General features: G+C 43.7%; 1 protein-coding gene across 1 annotated transcript in view; it reads right to left on the bottom strand.

Annotated features, from left to right (window-relative positions):
* Positions 1-8,339: 8,339 nt before the first annotated feature.
* Positions 8,340-13,447, bottom strand: part of SSU72 (SSU72 homolog, RNA polymerase II CTD phosphatase) — a 940,682-nt gene continuing 935,574 nt past the window's right edge. Inside the window, exon 5 of the mRNA XM_044061763.1 lies at positions 8,340-8,892. Coding sequence (XP_043917698.1) covers positions 8,791-8,892 — 102 coding nt within the window. The 3' untranslated portion in view covers positions 8,340-8,790. The remainder of the gene's footprint in view (positions 8,893-13,447) is intronic.

Raw genomic sequence — 13,447 nt, 5'->3', positions numbered from 1 at the left:
TGATGGGAATAACAGAAAGAAATACAAAACCCAATCCATTTAGAAATAGTTTGTTTTGAAACAGGTTTACCCTGTGAACCCAAAGCAAAAGAAACAACTGCTGAGACTGTCTGAACTCCTTGGTTCTGCTCAAATAATAACGCAACTGCCTGTGAATATCCAAAGTATGCAAAATTTTCTCCCCTTTATTTTGGGGGTTTGCATAAAAAGTAGGCAAATGAATAGTTTGGTTTAAGGCCACACTAGAAACCACTTTAGGCATAAAGGAAGGATTAGTGCAAAGATACCCTATCCTTATGAAAAATCAGGAAAGGCTCCACTGCCATGAGGGCCTGTAATTCAGAAACCCTTCTTGCAGAGCTAATGGCCAACAAAAAAGCAGTTTTCCATGACAAATACTTTAACTCGGCCGAAGCTGCAGGCTCAAAAGGTTGTAGAGTAAGCTTTTCCAACACAAAATTGAGATCCCAAGCAGGAGTAGGAGCTCACGTGGGGTCTTATATTCTTTGCCCCTCTAAGAAATTGCTTAAACAAAGGGTGAGAGAATAAAGGAGGGTCACAATCATAGTGAGCAGAAATGGCTGCAGCATGGACCTTTATCGAGGAGAAAGACAAACCCTTGTCCAATAACTCAGTAAGATATTGAAGAGCAACACTTAAATCAGGTTTGGAGACATCAAAGTCCTTTCCTTTGCTCCAAATAAAAACTCTCCTCCATTTATCAGCGTAAACTTTCCTGGTAGTAGGCCTCCTGGCCTCCAAAATAACATTCAAAACTTGTTGTGGAAGCTGAGACCCTCCAGAGTCTAAAACAGAATATGCCAGGCTGTTAGATGCAGAGACTGAATCTTGACATTGAGGAAGTGATTGCCCTCTTGTGACAAAAGGTGCGGAATCAAAGGCAGAGGCCATGGAGGTTCTCGTACTAGACTCCTCAGTAGTGGGTACCAGTGTTGTCGAGGCCAATCTGGTGCTATCAAAATCATGGTTGGCTTGTCTTGCCTGGCCTTCAAAAGTACCTTGGGAAGAAGAGGCAGAGGAGGAAAGGCATATACATGCAGATTGTTCCAACTGAATGATAGAGCGTCCACCTTCCAAGCTGTGTGATGAAACATTTTTGTGCAAAACTTTGGCAACTGGTAATTTAGTGGAGAAGCGAACAGATCTATGTCTGGAGTTCCCCATAACACTGTCAATTTTTGAAATACATGAGGATCCAATTTCCACTCGTGAGGATCCACTATTTGTCTGCTCAACACATCTGCTAAGGAGTTCTGTGCTCCTGGTAGAAACCTTGCTTGAAGATTGAGGTGTAGATTGAGAGCAGTTTCCCACAAAATCATCGCTTGTCTGCAAAGAGGGTAAGAATGGGTTCCCCCTTGCTTGTTGATGTACCACATGACAGTAGTGTTGTCTGTTTGAATCAACACCTGCCCTGGGTGAAGTAAGTCTTTGAAAGCCATCAATGCAAACTGGACTGCTAACATTTCCTTCAAGTTGATATGCAAATGTTGGAGTTTGACAGGCCACGTGTCTTGCACCCATTTTCCATTGAGGTGTGCTCCCCAAGCCTTGTCCGAGGCATCTGTCGTTAGAATCTGACTCGCCTCTGGCCGGGTCACAGAGTCCCTTGTTTAGGTGACATTCCTGAGCCCACCACAAAAACTCCTTCTGAATGCAAGGTATTATCTGAATGACAGTGTCTAGATCTTGGCAGTGCTGTGTCCATACATTTTGAGATACCATTGAAGCTTCCTCATATGCAATTTGGCATTGGGAAGCACCAGAATACAAGATGCCATGAACCCCAAGGCTTGAAGGACTGTCCTTGCAGTCAGCCTGGACCGTAGAGACATTTGATGAAAATAAAGAGAAAGGCTTCTTTGTTTGTCCGGGGTCAAAAAGGCCATCTGGGAAGCTGTATTCAGTCTCACACCCAGAAAGCACATGTCCTGAGAGGGTACTAGACTGGACTTTGTTTCGTTCACAGAATACCCTAGGCATCTTAACACTGCCATCACATACTGCAGATGTTGAAGAAGTTTGTCCTTTTCCTGTGCAATAATCAGGCAATCGTCCAAATAAGGATAAATCTGAATTCCTCTTAGTGTGAAAAAGGCCATCACTGGAGCCAGAACCTTTGTGAACACTCTGGGCACAGTAGATAAGCCAAAGGGCAATGCAGAGAACTGATAATGTAAATTTCCAGCCAGCAGGTACCTCCTGCAACTGGGCCTGATAGGAACATGAAGGTAAGCCTCTTTGAGATCCAGAGTAACCATCCAGTGATCTTTTCCCAACAGAGGTAAAAGCTGTTGTAAAGTCAGCATCTTGAACTTTGGAATGTCCAGATAAGTGTTGAGGATAGATAAATCCAAAATTGGTCTCCACGTGTTCCCTTTCTTTGGAACTAGAAACAGACGAGAATAAAATCCTAGGCCCACTTCTGACAGAGGAACTGACTGTATAGCTCCCATTTGAAGAAGTAAAGAAATTTGTTTGTGAGCCTCTATCCTTTGCCGAGGAGGGACGTCTGGCATGCCCTTGAAAGGAGGCATGGTATGGAAATAGAACTTGTAACCTCGGTTTATAATGTCCAATACCCATTTGTCCTGGGTAACTAAATGCCAATTTTGTTTGAAAAGAGCCAACTTTCCTCCTAAAGGAGCTGCCAGGCAGGAAGAATCTGGCAGCTGAAAACGCAGGTCATTGGGCCTGTTTACGAAAGGACTGGCCCCTGCCTTCACCGGCAGATTGAGCAGGCGAACTCCATTGTCTCGGCCTGAAGGTACTCTGAGCTCTGCCCCTACCACGCCTAGATCTACCCCTAGACTGAGAATCAGAAGAAGGGTACGTCCACCCCTTAAGTAGGCCAATTTCTACTAAACTTTGGAGGTTGTACCTGCAAAAAATCTTTAACAGTCTGCATAGACTTAGCCTTGTCTTCCATTTCCTTTAAGACTGACTCCACAGGAGGACCAAACAAAACTTCAGACTGTAAAGGGGCATCCAGAATTCTAGACTTAACATGCTCAGACAAATTCTGTGCCTTAAGCCAGGCGTGCCTACGAATAACTGAACCAGTTGCAGCCACCCTAGAAGAAGCCTGTAAAGCATCAAAACCACATTGCAAAGAGTGCTTTCCCACCTGTTCAGAAACATGCACTAAATCCTGCAATTCTTTACACTCTATGCCCTCTGCTAAAGCATCCACTTTAGATCTTAGCTGAGAAAGAAGGAAATTCTGATACTTCAACATATGAAACTGGCAGTTCAAAGCTCTCATCGCTAAAGTAGAAGAGGTATACACTTTCTTACCCCATCTATCCAAAGCTCTAGCTTCCTTATCCAGAGGAACCGGATTCTTAACAGAGGCTCTAACACCCTTAGGCCCCTGACTAATAGTTTCCGGGTCCGCCCTAGGACTCTTATACAGATATTTATGAGCCTCAGGCACCCTATAATACCTGTCAGGTTTAACTGGAGCAGGAGGCACAGAATCTGGATTAAGGGAAGCCTCGGAGAAAACATCGAAACAACATCCAAAACCGGAGGTATAGCTAAGGGTCTATGCTGTGGCAAAAACAAGAACTCCCTGAGTCTCTTCCGTGAATCAGAGTAATCCTGTCCTTCCCACTTAAAATGCTCCCTCATGGAATGCAGAGTTTCTGAAAATGAAAAATCCTCTGGAGGAGAAGCAGGAGTGGAATCCTCTGCATCAGAATCAGAATAAGGAGGGAAATCTTGAATGTCTTCAGCAGAAGACTCAGAATCATCTGAGGCCTGCTCCAAACTTTCCAACTCTGGCTCCATCCTGGGCCTCTTATCAGGAGGGGGCATAGAACCTCTAAAGTAATCAAATCCTCTGCCATTTTAAGCATGTGCTTTTTAGGCACAGACCCTGAAGAACCAGAACTGACACCAGAGGAAGGCAAAACAGACCTGCCCTTAGAAGGAGCCTTAGGAACAGTAACAGAAGGCCTAACCACCTTAGGCATAGAAGGGAGAATAGTAACCTGAGAGGCCCCTTCAGCCTGACCTGACTCCTGAGAGGCCACATCTTGTAAAATCAAAGTTTCCCCCTGGGACTCAACAGAAACTTCAGCCGGATCCAGCTGTTCAGCTGTAGCTTCTAAAGATCCGGCGTCCGTAACAGACGAATCATCCTGCCTAGGCTTTAAAGATTTGTCTTTGCGCTTCTTAGTAGAAGCCGGCGTCGGAACATCCGACGGCATGTTATAATTACACCTCTTGCCAAAGACTAACCTAGCGCAATCTAACCTCCGTTTTATAGTGCGCTTATTAAACCTAGCACAAAACCGACACCCGACTACGTGCTCCGGTCCCAAACAAGGAATACAAAGCGGTGGTAATCCCTATGCGGTATCTGTTTCCCACAAGAAATACAATTATTCACTTTTTCTGACATCCGGTAAGTAACTGAGGCAAGAAAAAACAAAAATATTCCCCAACGGGGTACTTAGCCCAACTTGGTATCGGTCTGAAACTTCGAAACCGAAAAATTTCAGAACGCCGAACGGCACTTGCAACGCTGCTTCTGCATCGGACCATGCGGCAAAAAAGACTGAGGATATGACGTCGGTCATGCGCCTTTATACCCTGGCGCTCTGATGTCAGTTCTAGGCGCCCATGACCGACGTCAGCCTAATACTTTGGTATTCGGGCCGACCGAAGACCGCGGACTACCCATAAGTAAGGACTGCAGCAATGTGAGATGAAGAACATCTGGAGTCGGAGTATCCGACGACATAATATAGTTAATTTTTTTGCCAAAATAATGCTGGGAGAAGTCCGCCCGACACTTAATGGTGCGTTTGTTGAATGTAGCACAAAAACGACAGACCGAGACGTCGTGGTCTGGGCCTAAACAAGGAATACAGAGGGAATGAAAATCCTTATGCGGTATTTGCTTCCCACATGAAATACAATTATTAACTTTGTCTGACATCGGTCTGAGGCAAGAAAAGTTTCCCCAACGGGGTACTTAGCTTTCAAGACGACTTCGGTTGCAAAATTTTCGTAATTTCAGGAGCTGGCCGACCGGCACTTGCGAACTGCTTCGGGCACCGCGCGGCAAGAAAGACTGGAGAAAATGGCGTCGGCTGGTTCTTTTATACCCCTGTCGCACTGATGTCAAGGAAGAAGCGACGACAACCGACGCCGGACCTAGACTTTGGAATTCGGCTGACCGAGGATCCGCATGACGGCAGGAGAACCCATCTGTTATGACTGCAGCTGTATGCACGATGAACATCTTGTTTCTGGGCCTCTGCCCACTGATTTGGTGGCAGATCTGGCCATCTGTTTGGGATTGGCAACGTGTGGAAATGAAATCTGTATCCCTGGGATACTATATTTAAGACCCACTTGTCCTGGGTAATCAGTTGCCAGTTTCGTGCATGAAGTGCCAGTTTTCCCCCCAAAGGGGCGGTCAAAAGTTAAGTGCTTGGTGATTGCAGTGGAAAGTTGAGACTGTTTACCATAGGAAGGTGCCTTGTTACTTCCAGATTTGGAGGTGGAGGCACCCCATTGCTTTGTTCTACAAGCTCCTTGTGACTGAAACCTGGAGCCTTTGGAAGGTCTGGGTTTGACCTGAGCGGCTCTGGTGGGTACTGGAAAGGACCAGTTCTTAGGCCAGCGCCTACTGAACCTGAGTGGCTGCACTTGTAGTAAATCTTTTACAGTTTGCATAGATTTAGCTTTAACTTCCATCTTTTTCAAAACTTTTTCTGCCTTATTACCAAATTCACTGTCCTGTTGTAAAGGAGCATCCAACAATTTTGCTTTAACAAGGTCAGGCAGATTTTGCTCCTTGAGTCAAGCATGCCTTCTTATCACAGATCGTTACAGCAGCCCTGCAAGAGGCCTCCAAGGAATCAAAACCACATTGCAAAGTATGTTTTCCAGCTTGTTCAGCTGAATGCAATAAATCCTGCGACTCTATTTTCCACACCTTCAGAAATCAACATTTTCTGTTTAAGTGAGCCCATGACATGCGGTTGATATTTAAGCATATGAAATTGACAGTTTAAAGCCCTGATTGCCAAGGTTGCAGACGTGTAAACCTTCTTACACCATCTATCCAGCGCCCTGGAATCTCTATCAGAAGGGGTAGGATTCTTAGCAGTAGAAGCCTTGATGCCCTTGGAACCCTGAGAAATGGTTTCAGGGTCAGCAGTAGGGTTTTTAAAGAGGAATTTGTGGGAGTCAGGAACCTTGTAATATCTGTCTGGCTTACTAGGAGCCGGAGGCAGGGAATCAGGAGTCATACTGGATTCTGAGAAAACATCATCAACAATGTCTAGAACAGGGAGTATAGCCAAAGGCCTATGCTGAGGAAGAAGGAAATCCCTAAGTCTCTTTTTAGATTCTGAGAAATCCTGACTCTCCCAGTGAAAGTGTTCCCTTGAGGTATGCAAAGTTTCCCCAAAAGAAAAATCCTCAGGAGGAGAAGGGATGGAATCTTCTGCATCAGATTCCTCATAAGTTGGAACAGATAATTCCTGATCAGAAGAGGAATCATAAGAAATAGAAACCTGATCTGAAGATTCATAGTCCGTGCCTTGCCTAGGCCTCTTAGCAGGAGGGGGATGGCAACCCCTGATCAAGGTACTTAAATCCTCAGCCATTTTGATAATTTTGTTTTTTAGGCATTGGGGCCTGTACACGTGGCCCAAGCGTAATTTTTTTTGACATAGAAGTAGATTTTGGCCTTAGGTTTGAAGATGGCGTCGGTTTAATATACAAATCTTTAGGCCTGAAAACACCCTCAGAAGCCGGTGCCTGCTCAGCGGCTCTGGACCCATCTAAGGTAGAGACAACTGCGGGTTCAACACAAAGTATCTTGTGGCATACTGGACTCTGAATGGGTCTCAGTACAGGCCTGCGAATAAAAAGTAGCGAGTATCAGGGGCAGTGAAAGCACCTCACTGAGTACCAGCGAACCGTCGATTGGCTTAGGAGAAGCTTTGTCGTCGGTTTTGGACATTGACGGTCTGTCTCTGTCTTTTTCTTTACGTTTTTTAGGTATTCCCGTAGTCGGATTGCTAACCGATGACATTTCTGTATAGTTAAATCACGAGCCAAAATATTTAGAAGCAAAAATATATCGACGTTTAATAGTGCGTTGATTAAATTTAGCACAAAACCGACAGCAAGGCACGTTGTGGTCAGGGCCTAGGCAAGGAATACAGTACAAATGAAAATCCTTATGAGGTATTTGCTTCCCACAAGTAATACAATTATTAACTTTGACATCAGTAAGGAGCAAGAAAAAGTTTCCCCAATGGGGTACTTGGCTTTTAGTTGAAGCCTTTGGTTCTGAAACTCGAAAACGAAAATTTCAGGAGTCGGTCGACCTGCACTTGCGAACTGCTTCCGCTTCGGGCACCGCGCGGCAAGAAAGACTGATGTAATGGCGTCGGCTGCATGTTTTATACCCCTGACGACCTGACGTCATGGAAGAAGGGACAGCAACCGACGCAGGACCCAAGACACTGTTAATCCGGCCGACTGAGGGCAACCTGCCAGCAGATTACCCAAATGTAATGACTGCAACAGTGAAACACGAAGAACATCAAGGGATTCCCATTACCACTGATGTAAGTAAGCCCTTGTATACTGAGTAGGATTGCAGCTCTCTAAAATATTGTGGAGAAATTTCCCTCTCATCAATAATGCTTGAACGTGACTCAATTTGTGGGACAGTTCTACAGTTTAATTCTGTTGCTTTCAGCCGAGCATCATGAATCCCATCAAAACATATCTAAATTACAGTTAGGATCCGATTCAACTCTACAAATACAACCTTGCTCTTTACAATTTTTATAAACTAACTTCATATTCAATGAGTCTAGGCTACCTCAACACATACTTTGAAAGTAACATGTGCAGTTTTTGAAGAAATTGGCCCAAATGCTTTCTGCACCCTTAAAAACCTTTTTCCCATTTCAGTACTAATACCATGCAAAGAATGCTTCTGTCACTGACAAATACCAGATTTATATTAAAATAGCTGAAACAGTTTGAAATACAGTAACTTCTGATTTATTCAGAAATCAACACTTTTCAGATGAAGGATGGTTGCTACATTTAAAATGCATTCATTATGCCAGATCTGATGCTATTCCTGGCTTACTGAAGAATCTATCCAAAGGGTATTTAAAAAAAAACACTACAGCCAGCAATTAAAAACAGTGCTATAAAATAAAACAAATCCGATTTCCAACATTATATTAAAGACTGCTTAAAACAATTAGGTAACACTGAACAATGTTGTAGCTACTTAATGCAGTATGACAGAGGCAAGAAACCATTCGTTTTGCTGTGTTCAAAGTAGTTTTTTATTGGAAACTCTTCCAATGTTCTTATACATATTAATCTTAAAGATATAATCATCTTTCTGTGCATTTCAAAAATTCAAATAAAAACACTAAAATCAAACAACTGAATACTGAAATACAGCAGCCATTTGTCCCAAATAATTCAAGGCAAATTTATCTGCCATTAGTATAAAATCCTTTACATTATGCAAGGATCTCCGATGACAGAATCTTGGTTATTTTGGTTTTGAAAATGTAGAGTCTTGAAAAGATGTACTCAGAATCATCTGTGATGAGCAGAAAAATAGTGAAGTAACCAGTACATAAATCAAAAATTTGAAGTTAAGTTACATCAATACCGTTAGGAAAAAAAAGATAAATAAAAATAGTTTTTCTTCTAGTTGCTTTCTTTCCTAGGACCTAAGGAAAATGGGATAAGGGATGTGCTTCAATAAAAGCAGACTGTGTGTAAAAATGCTCTTCCACTCTTTTCTTCAAATTCTTGGATCAATTCATCTATTTCATTTTCCATATCCTCTGTGTGCTGTATCTAAATAAAAAAGATTTAGACATTTTCACAGCCAGCCCAGACATGTTATTCTAAAGTCCTTTACATTTGCATATTAAAAACATTCTACTACTGCACTACTCACCTTAGCAGCAGCTCTTCAAAAGAGGTATAAAGCATTTAGCATCTGTTTGCATTATCTATCTGGGTTACCTCCTGTTCGTAGCTGGACTCAAGCCTAAACTGCTCTCACACTCTATGACATCATCAACGTCATAACAGCCAATTCAAAGTATGCTCTCGTAGGAGCCATTTCCAGCTCTGTGAGGAATATGTCTTCAGTAGGTACTGTTGACTGGCTTTCACTAAGCCTTAGTATGGTGTGTATACACACACACCTCTCAAGTGTCCTGGATTACCTGGGACTACTTGGTTTACTTTAAAAAATGTTGCAGCCCCAATCTCCAAATACAGCTGCTTGTAGTCCTGGTAATGTAATAAAGAGCTCTGAAATGCCTCAGCCAATGATAATGGTACTTCGCTGTTCCTAATTAGTATACTTCCAGCAGTGAGGCACCACACCTGCATGCTGACATCATCACGTCTTCCTGCACACTTAACATGTGGACCCAAGATTTACCACCTTACATTAGATCCCTTGAGTACTTGTGTTAAACAGGAAGATATTCAAACTAGTTATTTGTAACAACATCTTGGAAACTGGAGCCTGAATGCACTAAACGAGCTGACTAGCTGAGAAACCTTTTGCAGATGCAGACTTACTATTCTCCTTGGGACAGGATTGGATAGTTTGTCGCATGTGAGGTTGTATACAGTGCAGTTATGTACACTTACCATAAATGTAGATGTTCAAGTGTATTCACTGTTGCAGTCATCACACTTGGGTTATCTGCCTGCAGGTAGCCCTCAGTCGGCCCGAATACCAGAGACTTAGTATTTATGTGTCGGATGCTGTCGCTACAGGACTGACGTCAGGTCGTTAGGGGTATAAAAACAGGCAGCAGACGCCATTACATCAGTTTTTCTTGCCCCAAATGTCAGGAGCTCCCCAAATAGGGTGCTAAGTTATGGTGAGAAAAACACCACCAGTAAAAAGTAAATACCAATTCCCCTGAAAGGGGTGAGTAAAGTACAGTTGTGTACACTTACCATAAATGTAGATGTTCGAGTGTATTCACTGTTGCAGTCATTACATTTGGGTAATCTGCTGGCAGGCTGCCCTCAGTCGGCCTGATTAACAAAGTCTTGGGTCCTGTGTCGGTTGCTGTCCCTTCTTCCATGACATCAGGTTGTCAGGGGGCATAAAACATGCAGCCGACGCCATTACATCAGTTTTTCTTGCCCCAGATGTCAGGTGCCCCCCCAAATGGGGAGCAAATAAAATTAAAAACACAAAAAATATACCTTCAACCAAAAGGGCTTTTAAGCATAGTAAAAGAAAGTAGATGTATAGCCAAGAAAAATAGGGGGCTGGAGGGAGGGTAACCAGGACTGCAACAGTGAATACACTCTAACTACATTTATGGTAAGTGTACACAACTGTACTATGTTCTTCATGTTTCACTGTTGCAGTCATTACATTTGGGTAGATTCCCAAAGCTATGGTTGGGTGGAGGGAATTATACAGCATTAGGACCAGCTATAAGGCCCTGCAGGACATAAGGCCCTGCAGGACAGCAGTGGCAAAGCCAGCACTGGATTTAGAGAAAAGTGGTAAATGGTAATGTTTGGTGAAAGTAAGGTAGCACCTTCTAGAATGTCACTGGTAGGAACACCTCTGAGAAAGGCTGTAGAGGTAGATGCAGCCCTGGTGGAATGAGATCTGATCCCCTAGGGGATAGTTTTTCCATGGTGCTTATAGCAGAAATGAATACAATGGCTTATCCATTTGGAAATGGTTTGCTTTGAAACAGCCTTTCCCTCTGCAGCAAATGCTACCAGCAATTGTTCAGATTTTCTTTAATATTTAGTCCTGCTTAAGTAAATCTAAGTTGTCTGTGTACATCCAATGAATGCAGAATCCACTACCCCTTGTTCTGTAGATTGGGAAAGAAAGTTGGCAAATGAATGGTCTGATTAAGAGCCACACTGGATACCACCTTAGGCATGAAGGATGGGTTGGTCCTGACAGATACCCTGTCCGCATGAAAAATGATGAAAGGCTCCACTGCCATAAGAGCCTGTAATTCGGAAATCCTTCTAGCTGAAGTAACTGCTAAAAGGAAAGCGGTTTTCCAGGAAAGAAATTTTAAGTCTGCAGTAGCGGCTGGCTCGAAAGGAGGGAGAGAGAGTTTCTCCAATGCAAAATGAAGGTCCCAGGCAGGGGTTGGAGCTCTCAGTTTTTGGCCCCTCTGAGATCCTGCTTTAGCAGAGGATGAGAGAAGAGGGGAGGTTCTGTGTTATAATGAGCTGAAATGGCTGAGGCATGGATTTTTATGGAAGAGAAGGACAGGTCCTTGTGAAGCATCTCAGTTAAGTATTGCAAAATTTGAGGAATGTTGGGCACTGCTGTGCTTATCCCTTGAGATTGATTCCAGGCACAGAATCTTTTCCATTTGTCAGCATAAGATTTTCTAGTACTACGTCTTCTCGCCTCCAAAATGACATCCATCACAGGCTTGCTGAGGGATGCTAAGGGTGAATTTAGGTGATTAGCCACGCTGCAAGATTCAACGTTTGGAGCTGAGTGTGCAGAATTTGGTAGTTCTGCTGAGACAGTAAGTAAGGTGTTTGAGGCAGGTGCCATGGTGGAAGGTATGACACACTGTGCAGGAGTGTGTACCAGTGTTGGCGAGGCCAGTCTGGAGCAATCAAAATAATTTTTGGTTTGTCCTGTTTGACCTTTAGTAGAACTTTGGAGAGCAGAGGCAGAGGGGGAAATGCATAAACTGATAGGTTTTTCCAGCTGAAGAACAGAGCATCCACTTTCCTGGCTTTTTTGTGATGAGTTCTTGTGCAAAATTTGTCCAACTGATAGTTCTGGGGTGATGCAAAAAGATCCATGTCTGGGCTCCCCCATTTGCATGTCATGTTGAAAATCCGTGGTTCCAGTTTCCATTCGTGTGGATCCATGAGATTTCTGCTTAGTTCGTCTGCCAGAGTATTCAGCTGTCCTGGCAGGAATTGAGCTTGTAGTTGTACTTGACATCTCAAGGCCGTGCTCCACAATGCCATGGCTAGTCTGCAGAGGGGGGGTAGGAGTGTGTACCCCCCCTGCTTGTTTATGTACCACATAACCGTGGTGTTGTCCGTCTTCATCAGTAGTTGTCCCGGATGAAGGTAGTCCTTGAAAGCTGTCAGAGCATTCTGTACAGCTAGCATTTCTTTTTGATTTATGTGAAGGTGCATTTGATTTGGGCTCCAATTTCCCTGAATGCACTTCCCTGCCAGATGAGCACCCCATGCACAGTCTGATGCGTCTGTAGTTAGGGTTTGGGCGGCAGGGGGTGGTGTGAATGGCAGTCCCTTGTTCTGGTGGCTGGCCTCTGCCCACCACAGGAACTCTAGGCACAGGCAAGGTATGCTAGGAATCACTGTTTCCAGGCTGTGACAATGCTGACTCCATAGACTTTTTAAATACCACTGAAATTTCCTCATATGCAGTCTTGCCTATGGAATTTGAAGAATGCAGGAGGCCATAAACCCCAAGGCTTGCAGAATTTGCCTTGCAGAAAGCAGGGTTTTTGTGGCCACCTGTTTGAAGTCACCAAATGAATTTGCTTCTCTGGTGTAAGGAAAGCCATCTGGGCAGCTGTATGCTTGCACCCAGGAATGTAATTTTTTGAGAGGGTACCAGTTGTGATTTCTTTTCATTTACAGTGTACCCTAGACAAGTTAGAACCCTTTTTACAAATGCCAGATGTTTTAGAAGAATGTCCTTGTTTTCTGCCTGAATTAGACAGTCCAGGTATAGATATATTTGAATATTTCTTTGCCTGAAATGCAATTACTGGAGCCAGGCACTTTGTAAAGACCCTGGGAGCAGTAGATAAGCCAAAGAGCAGTGCAGAGAACTGGTAATGCAAATAGTCTGCTTTGAAGCAGAGGTATCTTCTGAAAGATTCCCTGATTGGGATGTGCAGGTAAGCTTCCTTTAGATCTAGAGTTGCCAACTAGGCATCTTTGCCTAGCATAGTAAGTAACTGGTGAAGAGTCAGCATCTTGAATTTTGGAATGTCCAGAAAGGTGTTTAGAGTAGATAAGTCCAGAATTGGACGCCATGATTTGTCTTTTCTGGGTACCAGGAAAAGTCTTGAATAGAAACCTTGTCCTTTTTCCTCTTCTGGTACTAGTTGAATAGCCCCATGCTCATGAGGGATAGTACTTGTTTCTGGGCCTCTGCCCACTGATTTGGGGGCAGGTCTGGCCATCCGTTTGGAATTGGCAACGTGTGGAAATGAAATCTGTATCCCTGGGATACTATATTTAAAACCCATTTGTCCTGGGTTATAAGATGCCAGTTTTTTGCATGAAGAGCCAGTTTTCCCCCCAAAGGGGTGGCTAAAAGGTAAGTGCTTGGTAAGTGTAAAGGGACGTCATTGAGACTGCTTACCATAGGGAGGTGTCTTGTTGTTTC

Source organism: Protopterus annectens, chromosome 2.part0 (assembly GCF_019279795.1).
Source record: "Protopterus annectens isolate FY-2018-M chromosome 2.part0, PAN1.0, whole genome shotgun sequence".
NCBI classification, from domain to species: Eukaryota; Metazoa; Chordata; order Ceratodontiformes; family Protopteridae; genus Protopterus; species Protopterus annectens.
The sequence above is the reverse complement of the archived record's forward strand: the minus strand, read 5'-3'. Positions and strand labels throughout refer to the sequence as shown.